The 26,112-nt window shown below is 37.2% G+C and overlaps 1 protein-coding gene across 1 annotated transcript in view; it reads right to left on the bottom strand.

Moving 5' to 3' along the window:
• Positions 1 to 26,112, bottom strand: part of COL4A1 (collagen type IV alpha 1 chain) — a 1,084,337-nt gene that overhangs the window by 613,558 nt on the left and 444,667 nt on the right. Inside the window, exons 11-13 of the mRNA XM_044071271.1 lie at positions 13,886 to 13,921; positions 13,725 to 13,766; positions 220 to 312 (exon numbers count right to left, since the gene is read on the bottom strand). Coding sequence (XP_043927206.1) covers positions 220 to 312; positions 13,725 to 13,766; positions 13,886 to 13,921 — 171 coding nt within the window. The remainder of the gene's footprint in view (positions 1 to 219; positions 313 to 13,724; positions 13,767 to 13,885; positions 13,922 to 26,112) is intronic.

Raw genomic sequence — 26,112 nt, 5'->3', positions numbered from 1 at the left:
TGAACCACCCAAACGTATAGGGCAGGGTTCTTTTTAAGGTTAGAATATAATCTGGCAGGCAGTATATTGCAAATCATGATATTCACAATTATCCTGTAAATTGTTAGCGCTCTAAGACCACGTTTTATACTTATTGATATGTATAAGAAATTGGAGGTATAAGATGAAGACAAAGAGTAAACTTAACTAATGTTTATAAATAAATGAATGTCTTTTTACCTTGTCTCCTGGCACAAATTTCTCCACCGGAGGTTCTATAAGTTCTGGTAATGGGCATGGAAGACCTCGTGGACCTGTGAGACCTTTATCACCCTATAAAATAATAATACATAGTGTGTGTCATTAAGAGCTAACATTATCTTTTCATAAAGGAAAGTATCTAGATGCAAGCTTTTACCTGAAAGAAGATTAAGCACTACTCCAGTTTTCTAATTACCCAATAAACTAATAAAAAGCTGTGCATGACATATTAGCACATCTAAGGGATGATGCAACTCTGTATCAGTGTTATACATCCTCATCCAGTGTATGCAAAAAGATGCAGTTGTCCGTTCATTCATTAAGCAATAAGCAAGTATATTATGGGACCATAAGTCCAAGTACTTTGCTGGCTAGAACTGTTGGAAGGGGTTGGCATAATGGTTAAGGTCTTTACCTTACAGAAAGAGGGTATAACGTTTGATTCCAGCTCTTGGTTATGACTAGGCTAGCAATAGCCTGCAAACTGATAGCCTAGTATAAACTTTTCAGATGTAAGAAAAAATATCCATGATACCACTACAGAAACAATGAACAAACATCATTTAAACTTGCTAGCATTGTACAGAAACAGAGAATCTAATGGCAGGCAATGTTATTTGGACACACACAGACACACAGACACACACACACACACACACACACACACACACACACACACACACACACACACACACACACGTGTATGCACGCTCGCGCACACACACACACACACACACACACACACACACACACACACACACACACACACACACACACACACACACACACACACACACACACAATATCCATGCTAGAACACAAACCTTGACTAAGAGTAATAGTAGAGCTGTTACTTATGCATAAAGTTCCATAAGAAACAAGACCCTTTCCAGAAAGCCAACTTATAGTAAGATATCACAGAGTCATTATGTGGAGAAGCCTCACTGAGCAAATTGCCACCACTTTGAAAAGTCATTTAACTGAGATAACGTACAGTTGTGTAAAAACTTACCATAACAGCAGATGTCCTACTGCGTGTAGTAAACTTGATGTAGTATTCCAAACTGTTGGGTTATCCTGCAAGACAACCTGGACATCTGTCCGGGTAAACCTTCCATAGAGCAATACAACAGACATATGACCTAAGCCTGAGGGAATAAGTGTACAAAAGTGGATGCAGGAGCATAAAACATCAGACTATTTCAAGCTAGGAATCCTGTAGACACCAGTGGATTAGTAGGTCAGCTAAGAGGGGAAAGGGCAGAAAATCCACCCCCCAATCCATGTGAAAAGGCATGGAAAGAGAGAAAAGGGGGAAGATAAGGTGGGAAGGAATAGTGAAATAACGATCATAGGATAGCTGCTGTTTTCCTAACTTCTTACACAACTGTACTATGTCCTTACTTAGATCACTGCTGCAGTATTCTAAACTTGTGGGTGATTCCCAAAGGTTCAGCAATGCAAAGAGTGTCTGGATGAGATACAGGAAAGCTTCAGCAATGCAAAGCGTGGCTGGATGAGATACAAGAGAGCTTCAGCAATGCAAAGAGTGGCTGGATGAAATACAGGAGAGCTTCAGCAATGCAAAGAGTGGCTGAATGAGATACAGGAGAGCTTCAGCAATGCAAAGAGTGTCTGGATGACATACAGGAGAGCTTCAGCAATGCAAAGATTGGCTGGATGAGATACAGGAGAGCTTCAGCAATGCAAAGAGTGGCTGGATGAGATACAGGAGAGCTTCAGCAATGCAAAGAATGGCTGGATGAGATATAGGAGAGCTTCAGCAATGCAAAGAGTGGCTGGATGAGATACAGGAGAGCTTCAGCAATGCAAAGAATGGCTGGATGAGATATAGAGGAGCTATCAAGCAGTCTAGAGAGGACTGATCTGGCGAAGGAAGCACTAGATTTAGAAAAGGCATCTACCTTGTAATGTTTGGGAACAGGAAACACAGATGACTAAGTAGCTGCTTCTAGTATAGTTTTTGAATCTATGCCATTGTAAAAAGGCTCCAAATGAGGCCGCTGCTCTGACAGAATGTGCTCCCAAGGTTGAAGCTTAGAATTTGTCATGTTAAGTGTTGCTGAAGGCAGTGAATTGAGAAATCCAGCTAAAAATGATTTCTTTTGAAAATGGGCTACCTAGCCTGGTTTCTTGAAAGGAAACAATCAGTTGAGCAGTCTTGTGGATTGCCTTTTCTGGTCAAGGTAGAGTATGAACTGTTTGTGCACACCTTGTGAGTGCAGGATTCTGTCTCCCTTATTCTGAGGATTAGAGAAGAAGGCAGGGAGATTGATGGCCTGATTGACGGATAACTCATTTACTACTTTAGGCACAAACTAGGGGGTCGGCTCTCAAAGACACTATCTCCTTGTGAAAAGTAAGGAAGGGAGGGGATGCCATCAGGGTCTGGAGCTCAGGGACTTGTGTAGCTGATAAAAGGGCTATTAGAAGTGTGTTTTTTCAAGTACATAATTTGAGAGAAGCAGAGGATACTTGTTCAAAAGAGAAAGAGTGAGTTTTTCAAGAACAAAGTTGAGGCCCAAGTACATATTCAAAAATGGAGAGAGTCAGTTTTACTTAAAATAACAACAGTACCCACCTTGTCTGCTTGTTTAATCACAATGGTAGGCTCATTCTGCAATAGCAGTAAAGAAGAACACTCTTCTTTGGTGAGATTATATTTTCTTGGCCACACTCATTTTTCATACATATCCCTTATTTCTTTCTCACAAACATTATAAAATGCAAGCAAAACAGGCAGATACACTGGTATAAAAGCACTACATTTCTCATACAATGGTTTGGCAGCTTCAGTGTCTTTAAATAACAGTTTCAAAGACAAATTTCTTACAAAAGTTTCAGATCAGTGAAAGCATTATCTAAAGTGTCAATAGCAGAAAGTATGAACTGTAAGCCTTTTTCAAACAATGATATCTCCACTGGGCTTAATTCAAAGCTAGAGAGATTTATCACTGACTGTTTACATTCCGGTTGTTGGCAGTTCTGCTCCTTGACAATGGAGCATGAGACTCTCTAGTTTCCTTGGTTCCCCTCCCTCTCAAATGACTCCTGGAGGTACTGTGTTGTTTTACTGTAACTCGCTCTGGTAAGTTGAATAAAAAAGATGCCCATGTCTGTTGTAAGACATTGTCTGTGTTCTCAGAGCTATGCATCTCTCTCACAGCTATGACTTAACTTACATTGCTTGTTGGAGCCGAGGCGCCCACTGAAAACTGGTCTGGATTTTTCAAAGTATTCGGGGTGTTGTTAAGAGTCTCAGTAGCAGCTGTGAATTCATCCAGCTAATACATAAGTAAAAAATGATTATTTTGGGTTGATGAAGGATTTACTTTCTGATGATACTGTGTTTCATAAAATTGATCTTGAAACTCTTAAACATTTGATTTTTAGAGTGAATAGTTGTGTTTATGACTTGCAATCGATGGGTGATATTACACTAGAATTATATAATTATTTTACTATATCTTGCCCCTTAACTCCTGTACATTATGGACTCCCCAAAGTGCATAAAAATCTGAAATGTCCACCAATGATAGTCTCTGGAAAGGGATGGGTCACAGAACCCATCTCGTTGTATTTGGTAAGTACCCTGAAACCTTTATTGGGAGATGTAAGAAGTTTTATACGAGAAACTGGGGACTTTTTTCAGAAACTTTATGTTTGGCACTCTTTGAATCAAATTACAGACTTTATCTTTGTTACCTTAGACATCAGTTTTCTTTTTACTGTCATCCCTCATGACTATGGAATAGAGGCAGTATGTGAGAGTATGGTTAGGCATGGGAGACATATCCCAAGACAGAAACTATCTGTGAGTTGCTAGACATCGTCCTTACCACTAATGTTTTCTTGTTTGATAAGCAACTTTTCTGTCAGACCTCAGGGGATATCTGTAGCCAAACTCCTATGCAAATCTAGCCCTGAGTAGATATGAATCTGAATTTATCTTTAATAATGATTTATGGTATTATAACAAGATTACATTCTTAAAGAGGTTTGTGGATGATGTATTTTTAATTTGGGATGGCAATGAACAGGAATTGCTTAAGTTTGTGTCTTACATAGACACCACGACAAACTTTTTGAAATTTAAGATGAACTTGTCTAAGGACAATATACAGTTCTTAGATGTTTCCCTGATTAAGAATGGGAATATAATTGATACTACAATCTACAAAAAAAGATGTTGAGGCGAATAAGTACCTACCTCAGAAGAGTATACACCCGGGCATATATTTAGGGGAAATGTAAAAAGTCAACTTTTGAGAGTTAGTAGGAATAATACTGATGTGTCAAATGAATGAGATGTCTGACTTTAAAATAAGGGGCTATGATGAGCGTCTTTTGGAAAACATAAAACGAGAACTTTTAGGTGAAAGTGACAATAGTGCTAAACCTTACTTTCGAATTCAATAGATGGGAGCAACATAGCCAGTAGTAATCAAAACTTAGAGCTTAGGTATACTATGAGCTACAGTAGAGCTTCACATGCTGTAAGGGATATCATTGCCAAGGATTGGTTATACTACAAGCAATGCCAGACATAGATAAGTATAGCCCCAAATTTACTTTGAGGAATTGCAAGAATTTAAAACAATGTCTCTGTTACAAGGATATGAAGTTAACTATTCCCCATGTAAATTTTAATAAGAAAGGAACTGTTCCATGTCTAAATTGTTCTAGCTGTAAGTTTATAAGTCAGGAGAGTGAGTTTATTCACCCAGTAACTGAAAAGAAATATTTGTTTAAGTTCTCTGCTACATGCAACACATCTTTCATAGTATATCTAGTGACTTGTTCTTCTTGTCCCTCCTTCTACGTAGGAAAGTCATCTAGGAGTTAAGGTGCCACATTATTGAGTATCATTCAGATATCAGAAGGAAGGTATTAACTAATCCCCTTGCTAAGTATGCTTTAGATAGTGGTCCAGAGCATACATATAGGTTCAGAGTGATGCAAACTTTGGCAAAAAATATAAGATGAGGTGACTATAATAACAAGTTAGAACTGATGGAGTATGAATGGATCTTGTGTTTGAATGCTGATTATTTTCCTGGTTTAAACACAATGGTTACATTAAGACCAGTTTTGAGGTTAAAGCAAATGTCTGTTAAGTAAGCTGCTACTAAGTGCACTTTAACTTTGTATTAATTGCTTTTTGATGTGTTGATTGTTTTTAATTATGTCTGTATTCTTATTAGGGGGCTTAGAGCAGCGGTGGTGCAGTGGTAGCATTGACACCTCACAGCAAGAGGTTTTCCCGTTCAATTCTCGGCTGGAGCGCCTTCTGTGTGGAGTCTGCATGTCCTTCCCGCGGTCGAGTGGCGTTTGAAAGACATGTGTGAATGGGCATGCCTTCGTTGAAGGTTGGGCGTCGGGCTGGCACCTCAGCACCATAAAAATCTACTGCCAATCATTAGCAGACCAGAGTTCTGCTGTGGCGACCCCTAACCGGGAAAAGCCGAAAGAAAGAAGAAGATTCTTATTAGGGGGCTTATACCATGTGATCTTGCTTGTTTTAGTATTTAAATGGAAGTTTTGACATTGTTTTTATTCACTGATGAAGGGATTTGTGTTCCTGAAAGCTTTGTTTTGTTAAAATAGCGTTTCTACAAGTCCAGTGTGTTATTTTGTATCTGAACTTCTTACTGTGCTTAGATTTATTGGTCGTAGATCTTTTGTGCAGTTAAAAGAAAAGTGTCCATCACACCAGAAGGCTAACTGTGGTGCCCACATAATTCACAATGCAACCAAAAAAGCTGCAACACAACTATCTTATGATGTGGATGTGCTTGTGATGAAATGTTTCAGTCATTTCTCAGGTTCTGCCACAAGGACCAGACTTGAAAGACTTGTTTGAGTTCTGTGGAATGGAATTTGAGAATCTCCTAAGGTATGTGCCAGCAAGGTGGCTGTCACTACTGCCAGCCATTGATAGAGAAATAACAAATCTCCCAGTGGTCCAGTCATATTTCTTGTCCCAAGGAGAAGAGAAAAACCCTTGGCACATGTGGCTGCACATTTCAGACAATCAGCCTGGGGAGAATACATTAGCTAAACTGCCCCCCCCCCCCCCCCCGCCGCCATTACCTCCACTTTATCAGTGTTTTTCCCATTTATTTTAATCCGTACATAAATTTATTCAAGAAAAACACCTACTGCCATGGAGACATTTTCATTGAAAGTTTCTCTTGAGAAAATCTGCAGGCAACAGAAGAAGATGCTTTCTTTGGAGGAAAACATAGGACAGTTACGAACTCATTAGTTAGCACGTCTTTTAACATGCTGAAAAGAGACTTCATCTTGTTCTTGCAGACATCAATCAAGTACTTAGAACAGTGGTCTGATTTTAGTGAAAACAACTACTTGTTTTGCACGTTATTAACTGAGCCCTTTGCATTCAGAGAATTACTTAATGTGACCACTGCCTGAGTCTGCAGGACATAGATAAAGACAGCCTTTTCCAAAACTATTTAACAATCAAGCATTTTCTTCAAAAATTATGTAACACAGGCTTATCACCAGTAAAAAACTGGTTGAAGCCTTTCAGAGAAGTGATCAAACTGACTGCACTGTATCCAGTAATTGTTAGGGTATTATCTTTACCAACATCCAATGCATTTGTTAAGAGAGTTTTTTTCTTTGGTTAAAACAAAATGGACAGATGTGCAAAACTGTTGCAGTGTCGACTTGTTAAAAGTTGAGATAGTGATGACTAAATTACCAGAAGAAATGCAGTGACTTTTACTGAAATATTATATCAATCTGGGCATTTCTTCATGGCATCAAATCCAGATACACATTTAAAAATAAATAACTGATTTATTATAGTTTGCTTGTAGTATGTAGTATGTAGATGGTTTGGTTTTCTTCATTAGAATAGCTATGGTTAGCATAATAAGTAGAATTTAGAGTTTTTTGATTTAATTTGCAGTAAACATTCTCTTAATTATATACATTTAAACAATTTAAGTGTGCTTGTATGTACTATATAGGTCCTCATTGACTTAAGACTCTGTTTGCAAGATTTCCCTTAGGATTCTTTATGGCAATGATGCTTATGAACATATTGGTTTTAGGAAGCATAGCCAGTTTGTTCAGACCAACTTTCCTTTGACTGAGGCATTCTTAAAGCTTTGTGAATGTGACATGAGTTCATGAGACAGGAACATTGGAAGATATTTTATAAACCGTCCAGACATTCAGTTTAAAGTGCTTTTGGGCTGATTTCAAATGAACATGATTATGTGAGCCCTACAGATAAAGGTGGTGCCATCGTACTTATGGATACTATCAGATAACTTGACAGTATGCTTTTAATGCTAATTGATGTTGATACTTATGCCGAATGCCATAAAGGTGGCATTTCTAAGGTTGGTCAGAGTGTACATAGTAGCATTCATGAGCTGTTAATGGAAGGTGTAATATGCAGAGATGTGTATATTTATTTTGTGGCTGAACTTCATATTATTCCAATACTCTATGGCCTTCCTAAGATTCACAAGTGTCTGAATAACCCACCCATGAGACCCATTGTTTTGAGCCATGGGTGGGTGACTGAACCTTTGCCAATTTATGTTGAAAAGCATGTTATGCCCTATTATTGATAAGACAAATACTATACTTGGAGACACTAAGCATTTTTTGATGCAACTCTTAGCCTGGTCTTGCAAAAACAGTATGAATGATGTTATACTGGTTACCACAGATGCAGGTTCCCTTTTTACCATAAGTTCCAGATTTAAGTTACACATGATTTACTTTTTTTTAATTGCAGAGTAAAAATGTCTATACATGAGCTGGTTTACATGATTTTTAAATATTTTATCTTTTTTTTATATGAACAGAGAATTTTAACACAAAAAAACAAAAAGAAATTAACATAAATTGGCTAATTATTAAATATAGAAATAACATATAATTACTGTATTTATAGCACAATGGCTGGAGGGGAAAAGATCAGATGGGGGTTGCTTTTGAGTTTTGTAATAATTTACAGTCAAGTAAAATATAGCTTAACAATGATGTGAGAGAAACATGAAAGTTATGGAAATAAGAAGGAAGACAGAGAAGGAATGGTTGTTAGTGTTGTGGTGTAAGTGTAGGAAGCTAAGTAAGATTTTAGGAAGTACGTAGAGGATGGGCAGCAGCAATAAGGTACTAAAGATTGAGAAACAAAATGGCTGTGAGAGTTACACAAAAGTAATCTGAGTACAGCTAGCCAGCTGAGCAGGAAAAGAGAGACATCTTTGGTATAGATGCTGTTGCAAAGTTCTGAAACGATTTAAGTTTTCTGTCTGTTTTAACTGTGTGGGGATTTCATTCCAGAGTTTTGATACATAATGAGAGAGGACAGAGTCTCCAGTAATGTTGGATGCCTTACTGATACATAGTTAAAGTTTATTGCTAGAGTGAAGGTCTCTAGTGGTGAATAGTACAGTAAAGTGTTTTAAAATACTGGGCATTTGTCTGGAGAATACAATAGGTTGTGGCCAATGATTAGTTGTGTGTATGTCAACTGGTTTGGGAGTTCAAGCCAGTTTAATTGTTTTAATCCAAGGCTGTGGAGTGTTTTATAAGGTTGGTTGGTTGCAAATGTAGCTATTTTATAGTAGCAGGAGGCTAGTTTAGTTTTATACATAGTGCTGATATTTGTAAGATTAGGGGAAGCATGTAACAGAGAAGGAAGGACGTATGTTGCTGCTAAGGTGATCCTTGCTTATCTGTCAGGTTGTGCTTGACCCTTTAGAGAGAGTTGAGTTTTGGTGAGTTTTCCTGATGGAATGAAGTATGTGGCGATCAAATTTGAGGTTGTCATCTATTATGACTCAGAGTAGTTTAGTTTGCCTTACGGTTTCTATTTTTGTATTATTAGTTGAGGTAATATGAAATGTGTTTCTGGTTAAGGACATGTTTTGGAATAAATAGCATAAGTTTGTTTTTTTTACATTAAGCAGCAAGTTAGAACTTTTTAGCCATATTTCAATGTCAGTGAAAGATTGTTGAGTGATTTCCTGTAATTTTGTTATGGATGGGGCAAAGCAGATATGGACTGAATTGTAGGCATATTGTATGAGAGTGGCAAGTGTTGTAGTGGTATGAAATTTATTTATGAAAATATTAAATAGAAGGGGCCAAATACTGACCTTTGGGGAACACCAACAGAGAATGGGTGAAATGCTAAAAGGTTTTGTTGTCATTTAGTTGCTACATACAATTGCATAAATAGATGTAAAACCAGGAAAGGGATATGTTAAGTGAGACATAGTGTTGCAAGTTCGGAGAAGAGGTTTTGGTGGGACACTGTATCACATGCTCTGGACTGGTCAAAGGAAAGTGAAGAAACAAGGTTGCCCTCATTACTGTATTGGTTTACTATGTTGGGGAAGATGAGGAGGGCAGTAATAGTACTATGATTGGGCCTGAAACTGTGCTGGGTGTTGGAGAAGAGTTTGTGTTTAGTTATGTTTCATAAGCTGAGAATGAGCACATTTCTTGAGGATTTATCAGAGGGTTGATAAGACAGCAATAGGTCTATATTTTTAACTCTGTTGAAGTACCTCCTTTGTGAGGAGGTACATTAATGGATGTTTCCAGATGTATGGGACATAGTTTTCATTTATTGACCAGTTGATCAGAATGGAGACAGGGAAGGATAATGTTTCTGCACCTGTTTTGGGAAGGTTATTGGCAGCTGAGGTTGTTGTTTTTGATTTATCTAGTATTTTTTATGGTTGCTGTTGGGATGGGCTGAAAACTAAAAGACAGTGTGTTGCTTTTGAGAACAGGTGGAAGTTGGAGGAGTTAAGTGAGGTGGTCATTGATTAGTGATAGAGCTGACTGGAAAAAATGAGTGTAGAACTGAGTGGCAGTGGACTGTTTGCTCTTTGAAGTAGAAGGACAGGGTGCAGTGGTATGGGGGGCAGGGTATGACAGTTTATTTAGACAGGACCAAAAAAGCTTGGGGTTGTTCTGGTGCTTTTATATTTGGAGAGTACTGTAGTATGACTTCTTTTCAGATTTAACAAGGATCTTGGTATGGTTTCTGATATCTAAAATGTTGGTAGGCGTGTTGTGTTTTATTCTTATACATTCTTTCCATGCTTTACCTCTTTGCAGCACATGAGCTGTTTGGTTTCTTTTGTCAGCCATAATGCTGTGTTATATTTTACCTTACTTGTCCTACCTGGTGTTAAATCGTTGAGCACTTTAGGAATATGTAATTGAATTGAGTAAATGATTCATCTAGGGGCATTACTCTTAATACATTCCAGTTGTAGTAGAATAGAGCTGTATTAAATGTGTCTTTGGCAAATGTGGCTAAATTGCATACTTTATACATTATTTGTTTGGGTGAACCATGTTGTTGTCTGATTATTTAGGTTGGGACGTGATCCCTTACAGTATCTGTTAAGCGATCAGAAGATCTTATATTATAGGGCTTGTTTGTCAATATCCAGTCCAGTGTGGACTGCCTGTTAGCACTTTTGTTCATTCTGGTATTGGAGCTTATTAGTTGGGTGAAACCAAATAGGTGAATGACACCCTTGGGGATGCTGCTGTCTATGGATTGCCAATTTATATTTAGGTCACCTAATATGAAGATTTCATGAGTGATGTTGTCAGATAGCCAGTGCAGGGATTTTTGAATGTGGTAATGTTGTTGCCTGCTGGGATGTATACTGATGAGATAAATTTCTTTTGTTTGACTTTGAGGTATGCAATCAGAAGTTCAGCATTATTACATTTTGGGGCATTTAGATGGGCTGGAGTTATTTCCAAGTTATGTTTATCTTTCTCATTTTGCATTATTTGAAAAAGGTTTGGGGCCTAGTGTGTTTACGTGCATTAAAATTAATAAAAATGTCAAGTTAATAAACATATTTTTAAAGTTACATCACAACATCAATACAGTAATTAATAGCTGATGACTGATGTTTTTGTTTAAAAATAAAGTATACGGACATTTATACTTCATTATTCCCAATGTCTGACATGTCCTACAGTCAACCACTATACACGTAATGATGTTACACTTAGGTAATGTGAACAAAATATTATTGCAATACACAAAAGGGACATCTTTTTATAAAAGCAAACAAATGCATAAAAATATATACACATGCACACACACAGGCACACACACACACACACACACACACACACACACACACACACACACACACACATGCAAACTCATGTTCATAGGACATATACATACTCAGAGAGACTATATGTTTATTGAGAAGGGAAATAGATGTTATCGTACACGATTCAAGCTAGAAAATAGTGAAGTACAATGGCAGAGCAACAGAGGTTGCACCTGAAAAATGTTCGGCGTTATTTTACAATACTACCCCACAAGTCATTTCATGTAGAAATGGGCGTGGCCAGAGTGATTGACATGCATAGTGTCTGTGACGTAGCATGCAGATAATGCATAATTGTCATGCCATGCAGATTTGCCAGTGACATCATGAATATTCATTGTCTAATCTTAGTTTAGCATTTTTCTCAAACTAATGCGATCTTGGAGTTTTCATATTTAAATAGTGGGGTTGTGGGGTGCAGGGGCTTGCTCCCCTGCAAAAGCGATTACGTTTGTTAATGATGAATAAAAATATGCTCTGTAAAGCTGGAAATCTGATGGCTGGGTTTCACAAGTAAACAATTGCAGTTCATTAATTTACCTGTTTTAAACTGTTAAGTCTGTGAAATGCATAATACATTTTATATGCTTAACTTATATATACTTTAACTCTGTTTGGAGTGTTCCCGTAATTGTTCATATGTTGTTAATAAACTGAAATGAAAGATTTTGAGTCATCTTTTGGAGATCTGGTCTAAATGTAGAAACAATGCCCTGACCAGACACCTTCAACTCCACGGAAGACTCTCTTGGGTTTAAATTTCAAATACTTGATCACATAGACCTTAGTGAACTTGAAGGAGACATCCCAAACACTTCAGAAACCAAGAACTTATGTGGCAACTAATGCTGAACTCTTTTAGAAAGCTTGGACTAAACTATTACTGCTCACTGAAAAGTGTACTAGAGTTAAGAAAGTTGCCACATTGTTTACAAGACTGAAGGAGTGAACTTTATTTATTTATTTGCATTGATTTGTTATTTGCAATTATCAAACATTTTATTAACTATTAACTTTAAAATGTAATTTTAAAATTTAATATTATGGTAGTGGCTTATTAATTAGTAATGTTGTTTTAGCGGATACATTTGTATACAAATAGTTATCTGTTTATAATAATTTTTAAATATTTAAATGTTTACTCTAATTATATCTTCATTTTGTACTGTTACTAGAATCGGCACATTCATAAGATACTTTCTCACATTTTTTATAACTAGGACTTTTGATTACTGTAGAACCACATTAGAGCAGTATGTGCCTATTCCCCAGATGTCATGACATTTTAATAATTCTTGTTTATAATTTTTTTAGTGCAAACATGGACAGTTTTAATAACTGCACTCATATTAGTGAGGGGTTGAATGCTACTTATCTTAGCTGGCTCAGATAGATTAACTTCTGAATATTTTAAAAGGTAGACTAATGTTCATTTTTTTTAATAAACAGCAGAACTACATTCTGTATAGCATATGCATGATTTTCATGACAGTTTAGCCTTTTTAGGTTGTAACTTTTTAATGCACAGTGTTTGAGTTTAACTAGAGACATACTGAGTGTTCGTAGCAGTTTTTTGTACTATATTTTCTTAAATAATATGTATTGTTTTTAGCCCAAAAAATGCAGTGTTATACATTATTATTTAACTTTTAATTTTAATTGCTTTTCTCACTTAATTCACAAACCACGAAGAAGATGAAAGCGATCTATGTTAAAACTGTTTTTGAATGTCGGTAGAAAAGATTTCTAAGGAATTTTGAAGACTTATGTTAACTTTTTCTTTTTGATACTACAATGAAATGCTTTCAGGATGTTTTAGCAATTATTAATGTGCAAGTTTTAGTTTAACTTTTAGTTTAGTTTAGTTTAACATATCTTGGAATCGTAGAGCTTGAAATAGGGCAGCACTGTGTCGAATATCACACTGGTGTAGGGGGAAGGGGTATTTAGCAAGTAGCTTCAGGTGGACTACCTTGAATAGAGACATGAACAGGCACTGTCAAGGCTTGATGGTGTGCAGGCACAGCGGCACAAATAATAAAAAAAAGAAATAGCATCTAGTACATGCATACACGTAGCAGTAGTATCCATAATAGAATCAATAACTTTTGGTACAGAATTTGTGGATCATAAAAAATTTAGGAACACAAAAATGTTAAGACAACCTGACACATATGAACATATTAAATGCACCTCAAATATTTTCTGGTCTGGAATGGTGTTATCATTTTTTGATTCCTATGTTTTATATTATAAATAAATGAAAACATATCTGAATACAATAAATATATTTTTTTAAAATGTACTTACTTTTTCTCCCCTTTCTCCTTGAAAGTACAAGCCCATGTTGCCCTGTTGTCAAGAAATTACATAAATAGATTAAATTTTTGGGAAAGTATTACATAACCATAAATAACAAGTGTTTGGAGTAATATTTAATATAAAATATTTGAATTGACTTTATTACTTACTTTTTGACCAGGTATGCCTGGAGGACCAGGGGGACCCTGCAAAAATTAATATTTTTATTTAAATTTGCTATACATCATTATTAGCCTTTCCACAATACTGCAATAACAGAACATTAAGAACAATCTGTTTAAAAAGAAAACTTCAACTATATTGATCTTCTCCCTGTGGAAGCATTTTAATTACAAATGTGGAGTTACAGACTTCAACAAATTATGCAATGGCTGGAGTTCACACTACCAAATATTCTACTTCAAGAGAGCACAGTTTGCCTGTGTGAAGTTCCAGGCCAGACAACAACACTGCCACATACGAACCTAGCTGTGAAGATCCAGGTCAGACAACAACACTGCCACATACGAGCCTAGCTGTGAAGATCCAGGTCAGACAACAACACTGCCACATACGAACCTAGCTGTGAAGATCCAGGTCAGACAACAACACTGCCACATATGAACCTAGCTGTGAAGATCCAGGCCAGACAACAACACTGCCACATATGAACCTAGCTGTGAAGATCCAGGCCAGACAACAACACTGCCACATACGAACCTAGCTGTGAAGATCCAGGCCAGACAACAACAGTGCCACATACGAACCTAGCTGTGAAGATCCAGGCCAGACAACAACACTGGCACATACGAACCTAGCTAAGGTTAAGCATTACATGTAATAATACACAGAGACCACTCAGCTAACCTAATGCATTTCTGTTTGCTGAACAAGCTGCCAAAATGTAGTCAAACCCTTACATTATTCTACTCTTAATAAAAACTGATTAGTGTTCATTCTATGAATTATTCAGTTCTTTACTGCTTTTGAGCCACTGGCATTTGAAGAATGCTGCTATTTTAAGTGCATCTTCCCTGTGTAAATGAATTAATTAAATAAATAAAACTAGCATAGCTGTCCAAGAAATAACCCCTCCTCCACTCCATTTTCCCTTTAAGCTTTTCCAACACGTTCTTCCCATGGGCAAATTGTGAAGGTCTGGCCAATGTTATTCACAATGATGATGTGCAGGATGGTGGTGGGGGTGGGAGGCAGGCTCACCTAAAGGGCGGGAAGTGCCACAGATTATTAAATGAGCAGCTGCTAGACAACCACATCAGCTGGGGAACTATGACAGAGTGGTCGTAAGCTGCTAGTAATTATGCAGCTGGTACGACACACACAGCTGGTAAAGTAGACTATACCAGCCTTGTTCTAGCAAGTGGTTGTGGTATGGAACAAGCTGGCCAGAGACAAAGGCAAGGCAGGGATGTGAGAATGGGAGTGGATTACCATCAAACCTCCACTGCATCAAAGCACTTCTAAATTACTGATAGTACAACGTTAAGTGATAAAGGATGCATAAGCTAGTCTTAAATATCATATTTAAGTGGTACAGCAGGATGATTTTATAGCTCTGACAGAATAGCAAAATCCAGGTACAGAAGCACAAAGGGTTATATCTGTGACCCAGAAAAAGGCTTCCTCCTGTAGTCCTGGGTTTGATTTCTTAGTCATTACTAGAAAACTGCGTGACTGAACAAAAGTCACGTTATCAAACAGTGCTCTTCGGTAACTTCTGAAAAGAGGCATTGTGCATACTGGACACATCTGCTTGTAAACCAGTGAACAACAATGCAGCATGTGGATGCAGTTGCTGCAGCATTTAAGAGATGCACACATTATGCAGTGATGGGGCTGCAAAGATGATGAGTGGGGAAGACTGATCGTTGGCAGGACTGCTGTACTACTGTGTGTGTTTGGCAAAGGAGGTATGTCTACCCCTGATCATTGCCAAGATGAGTAGAGGCAGGCTGATGGCATTCCTGTCACCACTAGTAACCAAGCTGGGTGTAGTAAGTAGGGGTAGTATTCCAGTCATGGCTATGCTGGATGTAGAAGATGAAACTGTCTCAGAAATGTGACAGAATGGGGAAGCCACAAACCAGCATTTCTTCTGCTGATATGATCTGTTTTGGGATTAGAAAAGTCTATGGCAAGAGCTCTAATCACACTAAGATGCGTGTGGTACTGGAGTAATTTTGGCAGCTTTTGAGATGAGGAGGTAGTCCCACTACTTCTAGAGGACCTGGAATGCAGACCTTTTTGGGTGACTAACATACTTTGGAAAGCAGATGCATGCTGTAGCCTGTCTTAAACTGTGTTCACAAGCACAAGTCATTACTTCTGTATGGAATTTGGATGTCTTTAGTGTAGTAGTAATAGTAGTCTACAAGGTCAGGGCAACTTTCGTGAAGTAGGATTTCCTAACCCTGCTCTAACGCATGCTATAGACCTGTAGTAAAGATGTTGTACTTGGTTTGAGTGTTTAGGAATATCATCAAATATTCCCCTGGACTGTCTTCTGGCTTCTTCAAAATTCACCAGGCTCAGCTGAAGCAAATTAAGTGGAAGTGCTGTAGTGTCATGATGTGAACCTCAGCAAAACCAAAGTGAATTAGCTGTGCCATGCATTGGCTAAACAAATCCTAAAAATGAATAGAACCTCCAAAAACAGCAGTAGTTGCCTCCCCAAGGTATTTCTTAAGCCACTGCAGTCACTGGGTCCAGACCATTTTTTTTAATGATAAATCTGGTCTGAACATATCAAAGAGATAGGCGCTAGTATCTCTAGTTCTGTGTATTTGATCAGTAGCCCATGATTCTTCAAGGACTTTGAAGGCCCTTGGCAAAAATTGTCATATCAATCTGTGGTGGCTGAATATTATAGGGGCTAACACACATTTCTCCTTTTTGGTGACCTCTTCAGACTGTATGTATTCCTGAAGTACAAACCTGGGTGTCAGTACGTGCAAATTATTCAACAAAGGATAGTTAATATTCAAAAATGTACATGTTGATTGGATAAAACAATCAGACTGTCAATTTTAATCTGAGCATTACCAACAGTATAAAGTGTAGCAGGCAGATCACATGACTAAACCAAGTAAAACACAAATTATGTATGAAACAGCATTAACTTGACAAAAATGGTCATAGCCAGAAACTGCCATTTAGACAGTTTGTTCCACATATTCTGGAAGAAAAAAAGCATTTCCCACGGCATGAAGGCATCTGTAGAGGGATAATAGGAATTATGACACGTAACCTATAAAATGTTAAAACCAAATAAAAACAACTGAGTAGATTGTAAAAATATCCACTTTGTTCACTCAACTGTATAAGATGCATATTCAAGAATTACCTCTGACTTTTTAAAAGTGAAAGTGGCAGATACTGGGTCCTGCATATCAGAACATACCCACTCAGTGTGCACAATACATACTTTAGATGTAGCCTATATGGGATAATTGTGAAGGTGTATTAAAGTCCAGTTATAGAATGACATTATTTAGAAAAGGTAAGACATTTTTTTTATAAATGTCACTGTATAATAGCAATGACTTGTGTTCAGAAGTGGGTAATGCAGGATTTACCTAAGGCTGGGTGGCTTTGATCACTTAAGCTTTTCCCTCATGACCAAACCACATCAGCCCTAGGTAAATGTCCATGCCTATACTTGAATTACTGCTGAAGGGATCTAAAGGACTACTGCTACTACTACTACCCACAGTGCACTTATGGACATAGGTTTTGCCATTATCGATGGCATTGCTGAAAAGTTCCATGGAGATACAAGTATCTCAGCCACAATAAACACATATGCACATATATATTTGATGTGTGTGTGTGTGTGTGTGTGTGTGTGTGTGTGTGTGTGTGTGTGTGTGTGTGTGTGTGTGGATCTACACACACACACACACACACACACACACACACACACACACACACACACACACACACACACACACACACACACACACATACACACACACACACACACACACACACACACACACACACACACACACAGACGGGTCTACTTTGACCCACCGAATTTACATTTCTCCGAAAGGCAATTCATCGAGTCTGTTTTCACGAAAGTGCATTTATCTGAAAATGCACTTTTACAAAAAACCTTTTCAATGAATACCAAAAGAAAAAGAAAAAGAAAAACTACACTAAACACATTTATGCAGGGGAGGGAAGACCCCCTGCACCCCCATGTGAGGGTGCTGCACCACCACATCCCTGCTACTTATATATTCTAACTCCGAGATCGCACTATAGTGGGGAAAAGGGAATATTCCCTTATCTTCACTGTGCCACAATCTACAACAATAAGCTCGCTTGCTGTTCAGATATAGATATACATACATATATGTATATATATATATATATATATATATATATATATATATGTGTGTGTGTGTGTGTGTGTGTGTGTATATATATATATATATATATATATATATATATATATATATATATATATATATATACATATATATATATATATATATATATATATATATGCTGTAAAAGCTACATACAAAGGGAAGGTAATGCCATATTAAGCAGTATAGGGAAATGTATACACATCTGTAGATACATACACACACACACACACACACACACACACACACACATATATATATATATATATATATATATATGAAATTTATATTGAGAGAGAGAAAGGAAAATATATGCTCTTAGTGTTTCCAAAATGACATTACTGAAAGTAATGATTAATATTATGTAGTCTCTTGACAACTAGTAACTCAATTAAAATTTACTTATAGATGACAGCTTTTATTGTTAAACCACATTCTGTATCAAAATAATTATCAGCTTATAGGTCAGCAGTGATTAGGTATCCCAACTATTGTAAAAGCAAACTATCTCAGGAAGTCTACATTACTATTGTTTTACTTCCATTCAGATGTTTCCATGCTACTTTTAATGCTCACATGTTAATGAACTCCCATTTCTGTGTGTTCTTCTCAGATAGTGTTTGTTTTTGTTTGTAAAACCAAAGTAAATGATATGGCCACCACAGCCAGCTTGAAAATAAAAAAACTTTAATAAAAAAAAAAAAAAAAAAAAAAAAAAAAGAAATACAAAAGATAAGCACTTTCAGGCAAAAGCCCTTCTTCAGATCTTAAAAGCACACAGCAAAGCAACACTTAAAAGCACTAAGGAAACCACAAGGCATAGAGAATCAACCAATGGACACATAGTATCAGTTAAGCAATCTCCTTGCTCTGAGTGCTGGCTTTAGAGGAACAGTGCCATTTAAACCAGGCAAACTCTTAGCTTTCAGCTTAACAATCCATTTCATCTCAGCAAATTGAGTGCTCGCCACAATATCCTCACCTCTATTATTTCTTGTAATCAGTTGTATTACCATAAACGTAAAACTATGTCTTGGAAAGTCCTTTCTTAAACAAGCAAATAAGACTGCTTGTGAAGTCCCCGAAAGCAAACTATGAATCCCAATTAGCTTCCTCAACTAAAGACAGCCATGAGGTGTTTTGTAGTTACATCAGTAACCTAAAAGAAAAGGCCCAGATTTGTGCCGAACTGGTAGTCAATGATACCACATACACTGAGCCTGTGGACATAGCTGACCTGTTGGCTTGTTGGCTGACAGGTTCTGTGAAAATGCCACTCCCCTGTCCCTGCCACTTGTACCCCCATGACATCCCTACCACCTGTCCCCTACCTTGTATCTCTAAAGAGCAGGTCATAAATGCCCTCTTTAAAGCCAAAAACACAGCATGTATGGGACCAATAACATCCCAGGCTGCATCCTACATTGGCTCCAACAAGAATTAGCAACACCACTGGGTGCTCTTTTCATTCACAGTCTAAGCATCAGCTTCTTCCTAGCTGAATGGAAAATGGCCACCGTTATTCCCTTACACAAAGGTGGTGCTTCCACTGATTCCAGGAACTATAGACCTATTAGACTGACTAGCCTTATCTCCAAGGCCATGGACCTTATCCCCCTCTTTATTGGGGTCCAAATGGAGAGATGAGATGTCAGCAATAAAGGAGAGTAGTAGTGGACCCTGTTTTTCATAAAATCTCACCAAGGAGACACTGATATATAGACTGTATTTATATAGCATGTATCATGGACAGAAGTAGGTCAAAAACTAAAAAAGAAAGCTGAGTGCACAAGACCCAAGATAAAAAAGTGCCCAACCATGGTAGGTGCACTGGTGCCAAGACTGCAAAAAAATGACAGTGTATAATCCTTAAAATACGAAAACATTCCTACAATGGGGCCAGGCTAGGCCCAGGAGGAGGATGGCCCCCTTTTGTAGAAGGAGTCCACAAAAATCACAAAAACTGACATGCTAAAGAAGAGCCATAAATAGATAGAGTGGACTATCAAGGATGAGAAAGAAATTATGTATTGCTATAATTATGCAAAATGCCCAGAATTTCCAGGCAAAGGATATACACAAAGATTAAGAGATAAATTAGAGGAAAGAAAAATCATTCCACTGAAAAAAACTATCAGAAACTTCAAATAAAAATTAGCATTCATTAATACAACAAATTTTTGAAAAACAGTATATAGATAAAGAAACTTTGATCTGTTTGGAAAAACAAGCATCTGAGGAAGTGCGAAAATGTAAACAACAAAACCTAGAGATATTTGAAAAATATAAAAAAGAAATATGGACATGGGATCTGAGGAAGCGCGAAAATGTAAACAACAAAACCTAGAGATATTTGAAAAATATAAAAAAGAAATATGGACATGGGAAAGAAAGAGAGATTTGATATGATGCAATATTTATGCAAAGCAGAAAGCCAAATTAATCAATATAAAGAAGGCAGCCACAAATATATTCAAAGAGAAATATAGGCAAAGGCATCCAGATATGGAAAATTTCACAATAAAAAAAATTATATCACAAAGGTGGAACATAGAAAAGAAGCTTAGTAAAGTAGAAGTTAAAAAAATAGAAGTTGAAGTTATGGAGTGTCTGCGAAGTGAAGGATTTGCTGTAGAAGGTCTAACACAGGTTACATCACAGCATAATGGAATGAGTCTCCAAAGCAAGGAGAAGCAGGAAGATCAGGAGACATCTGAAGAAGAAATATGGCCATGGGAAAGAAAAAGAGATTTAATATGGTGTAATATTTATATAAAGGAGAAAACAAAACTAACCAATATAAAAAGAGCAGCACCAAAGATATTTGAATAGAAATACAGGCAAAGGAATCCAGATATGGAAAACTTTACAATACAAAAAATAAGAAGACAAAGAGGAAAGGCAGAAAAGGAAATTAGCAATGGAGAAGTTAACTCATTCACTCCAATGGTGCTCAGGAAGTTTGCACTGTAACTACCAATGGGTGGAGCCTAAGCCTTTTTTACAGAATCAAATTATGTCCTTACATTTCAAACAAATGTGCGTATCTCTGGAACCACAGATATTATGAAAGAAGTATAAATGGCAAACTCTTCAGCACAAACTATTTTTACAGTGGTAGCATTCTTTAGGATCTGCAGAAATTTTATAAGTCACAATAAACGCAGTAACTATTACATTTGTAATATTTTGTAAACAACGTACAATATCTCAGAGACCACTCAAGATACTCATATACTGTCAGCAGCATTTTATTCATCTAGCTGAGTGCTTTCATATGACACTAAGGAGTTCTGTCTGTATTACTTGGTTGTTGAGCTATTTAGAAAAATTTGAAAATTATATTTATATAAATTAATATAATAAAAATAACAGTTAATATCTATTTACCTGCACTACATAGAGGTTAAATATTAACGCAGTTGAGTTTGTCATTGTGTAAGCTTCAAACTGAAATGTTTTAAAACTTTGCACATAGCATGGTAAGCTGCAGTGGTGGTGCTGCGGTAGCGTTGTCGCCTCACAATAAGACGTTGTCTTGTTCGATTCTCAGCTAAAGCGTCTTCTGTGTGGAGACATGCATGAATGGGCGTACCTTCGTTGAAGGTTGTGCGTCAGGCCTGGCAAGCTGGTACATAAAAATCTACAGTCAATCATTAGCAGACCGGAGTTCCGCTGTGATGACCCCAAACCGGGAAAAGCCGAAAGATACAACAACAACAACATGGTTTCAGAATTAATGATGCAAATATGAACAAACAATATTTGACGGCTATAGGCATCAGTAGGAGTTAACTGCAAATGCACCTGGAGGCGTCACTTGGATGTAATGAGTTTTAAAGAAATAGAAACTGAGGTTGTGGAGCACCTGCAAAGTGAAGGATTCAGTGTAGAAAATCTAATGCAGAAAGCACCACAACAGGATAGAGCAATGGATATCCAAATTAAGGGGAAACCAGTGGAACAGGAAGCAATTGGTCAGATGTCATATGAAGATATTTTGGAGCCTTCCACAGGAAACCAGTATAAACATTCATGTGAAGCTAGACAGCAAGTGAAAGAACAGGAAACTGTGGAAACTCTGATGCAGTCAGTGTTGAGGAGTCATAGGCCAGTGAGCTTCCAAATGATAGATCAATGGATGGCACAGGATGAAATTGAAGAGAAGGTGCCACAGAAAGGTGCTATAGAACCTTCTATAGACTGCCAGCAGGAAATGGAAAACAAGTGATGTGTCCTCAACTTGGAGGAAAATGAGCTAAGAGAAGAGTTGCTTGATTTAATAGAAACAGATAGATATATTAAGATCAATGAAAGAAATAGACTGTAGAAGGTCAATAAAATCCCCAAATTTAGAAATTTGATAAAACAAATGAACACAGTAATTAGGACTGTCCATAGAGATCCATGAGATATAACAGAAGTAAACAGGATATACTCTATTACTGTGCAGATAAATTAATAACTGATAAAGTTATACCACAAGAAAATAGGGTAGTGAGGGAAAGGAAGGGGAGAAATCGAATACCATCATGGAAGTATCAAATAGAGAAAATATAAAGCAATTAAGACAAGAAGTGTCACTGTTAGAAGATAGAAGAAGAAACAAATCAACAAAAATACTCAGAAAGATAGATGTGATGAAAGCAATGTGCAGTATTAAAACAGACCAGGATCTATCATGTACTATCGCAAATAACAAACTAAAAATTTCAGCGCAGGTGGAAAAACTTAGAAGATACAGATAAATATAAAGAAAAGTACAAAATAAGCTATTTATTGATGACCCAAAAAAGTTTTATAGAGAATTGGGAAATAAGGTAAAAGGAATTGAAAGACTGCCAAAAAAAGAGGAAGTAGATACATTTTGGAGAAGTATCTGTGAAGATCTTGTGGAACATAACAAAGATGGTAAATGGATAGAAAAAGTAAAAGAAAGAATAAGAAGTTTAAAGGTACAGGATATGAAATGGGATGAAGTAACAGCCAGAGAGATTGAAACTAAGTTAAGAAAAGCCTCTAATTGGAAAACCCCACACCCAGATGCAGTGCCTACCTTTCGGTTAAAAGTATTAACATCTTTGCACGTTGACTTAGCCATGAGTAAGAACTACTTATATGTGCACACTGAACAGACACTAGGAACACAATGCTCCTATGTAAGAGTGAACCTGCAAACTACCCTAAAAATTATAGACCAATGACTTGCCTTCTGATGATGCATAAACTATACATGGGAATTGACACTCACAGAGTTTATAGTCATTTAGACGAAAACTCAATTATGGCAATATAACAAAAGGGCAATAGAAGAAATTCACATGGAACAAAGGATCACTTGTTGTTAAATAAAGTCATAGTTAAGAACTGTAAAAAGGGGAAGAATCTAAGTATAGCATGGGTTGACTATAAAAAAAATCATTTGAAAGTATCCCACATTCCTGGAAAAAGGGTCTATATTAGAACAACGAACGTTTAGAATTTCGAGTGTTTTAATATCAACCCATTTTCAGCGAACGCTGAAAATATCGAAGAAACAGAAACCCAAATTTTTTCCTAGGGAAAGAATTTGGTTGTCCGTTTCTATTGCTTTGGTATTTTCAGCGCTGTGGTAGAAAGTTACGGGTTGGGTTCAGGTAAGTGTGCGATTGTGTGGACGTGAGGGTTAGGGCAGGTTAGGTGAGTTAGGGTTAGGGCGCGGGTCAGGTAAGTGTGCGATTGTGTGGACGTGAGGGTTAGGGCGGGGTAGGTGAGTTAAGGCGCGGGTGAGGTGACTGTGTGATAGTGACAGACCTTAGGATTAGGGTTTGGGTTAAGGTAAGTGGATAGTTAGTGGTGTATATATAGTTTAGTGTAGGGTTAGGTGTAAGAGTTTAGGTGTATGTGTGTGGATTGCTGTTTGTTTGGTGTGCTTGTGTTGTGTGTATGTATTTTGGAACAGCAAATTTTTTCCCTAGGAAAAAATTTGCTGTTCTGAATGTTCAATGTTTTCAATTTTCGATTCATAGGGTTCGATATTAGAACATTCGAAATTTTGAATGTTCAGTGTTCTAATATAGACCCCCTGGATAAAAGAGTGCTTAAAATGTATAACATACACCCGACACTGATTGACTACATTACAGTAACAATGAAACAGTGGCAGACCACTCTGCAATTAAGCCATGATAAAGGACAAATTATTATCCCAGGGATAAAAATTCATAGGGGGATATTCCAAGGTGACTCTCTGTCACCGCTGCTATTCTGCCTTGCCCTTAACCCATTAAGCTGTTTACTTAACAGCTTAGGCCATGGCTACAATTTGGCTCCTAGAAAACAACAAAGTCTAAAGACTTCTAATCTTCTCTTTGTCGATGATTTAAAACTGTATAGCTCACCAGATGAGGAACTGAAAGCACAGCTGCAGGTTGTCAAAACTTTTTCAGATGATATAAGAATGTCATTTGGTCTTGATAAATGTGCAAAAGCAACCTTTAAAGCAGGAAAACTGCAGCACCAGGAAAATATCAGTTTGGGATAAGAATGTGATATAAAAGAAATTGAGCAAGAGACAGTGTATAAATATTTGGGAACTGATGAAGGATCAGCAATAAAACATGAATAAATATAAATAAAACTCAGTAAGGAATACTTTAGAAGACTTACATTAATCCTGAGAACAGCACTGACATCTAGGCACAAAATCCAAGCTATAAACCAGTTTGCTCTTCCTGTCCTTACAGTTTTGGAGTGATTTACTATCCCCAAAACATGTTGGATAGATTAGATGCTAAAACAAGAAGGATGCTTCATGCTCACCAAATGATCTTTAAAAATACCAAGATTATATATTCCCCATTCTGAAGGAGGGGTGGGCCTCCTTGAAATTGATTACATGTATAGATCTGCAATCATAGGACTCCACACATATCTGCTGTCTTCACAAGACCCAAACATAGTGAAAGTTTTGAAACATGAGGAGAATAAATCTAAGATGACTTCTCTGCTTAATCTAGCAGTAGCATATTGGCATCAAGCAGGAATGGAAATCAAACCAGAAGTAGATAAAAATCAGGCAGCAACTGAATGTGCCAAAAAACAAAAGAAAGAATTTAAGGCGAAAGACCATATGAGAAAGCAACAAATGTGGAAAATGCATAAATATAGTTGCAAGTAAAGAAAACTTCTGGAAGAACCTCATGTTGATCAGGAACAAATGCAGGAATGGTTAAGGAGAGGTGAATTCAAACCAAGAGAAGAAAGGTTAATATTGGCAGCCAAAGACAGTGGGCTATGTACACATTGGTTTACAAAGTTCATTGAACATGTGGGAGAAACAGACAAATGTATGTTTTCTAAATCCAAAGTGAAAACAGTTGCACACCTAGTTGCTGGTTGTAACACACTAATAATGGTAGAAGGACTGTATAATGAAAGGTATAATAATGTGCCGAGACTGTTGCACTGGGGATTGTGCATACATTATGGTATTGAAGTGGCTGAAAAACACTGCAAACATGAGCCACAAAGCATCATGGAAAATAATGAAATTTATATCACTTAGGATCACCCATTACCAACAGTTCAAAAGACAGATGCTAGAAAACTGGATATAGTGGTCCATGAAAAGAAGACAAAAGTGGCATTGATCATTGAAATTGCCACATCCAGTGACTACAGTGTCTTGCATACAGAGAGGCACAAAGTCATAAAATATCAGGATCTGCAGAAATGAGATCAATGTGGAAGAAAGATACCCAGATAGTCTCAATAGTAGTAGGAGCAATGGGTCTTATAAAAAAGAATCTACAATGGTATTTAAATATATTACCAGTCCATGTTACCCTGTACAATTCACAGAAGGAGTCATTACTGGGCACATTGCATGTGCTGCAAAAGGCACTTCTGGGTGACATCAAAGATTGTAACAATACTAATTTCATGAACATTAATCGCACTTTGACTTAGGAATGGGGTCCATTCCCATCATGGTATTAGAAACCAAAAAGATTTGGAGA

This window comes from Protopterus annectens, chromosome 5.part0, assembly GCF_019279795.1.
Source record: "Protopterus annectens isolate FY-2018-M chromosome 5.part0, PAN1.0, whole genome shotgun sequence".
NCBI lineage: Eukaryota > Metazoa > Chordata > Ceratodontiformes > Protopteridae > Protopterus > Protopterus annectens.
Note: the sequence above shows the minus strand (reverse complement) of the source record. Positions and strands in the feature narration are given on the sequence as shown.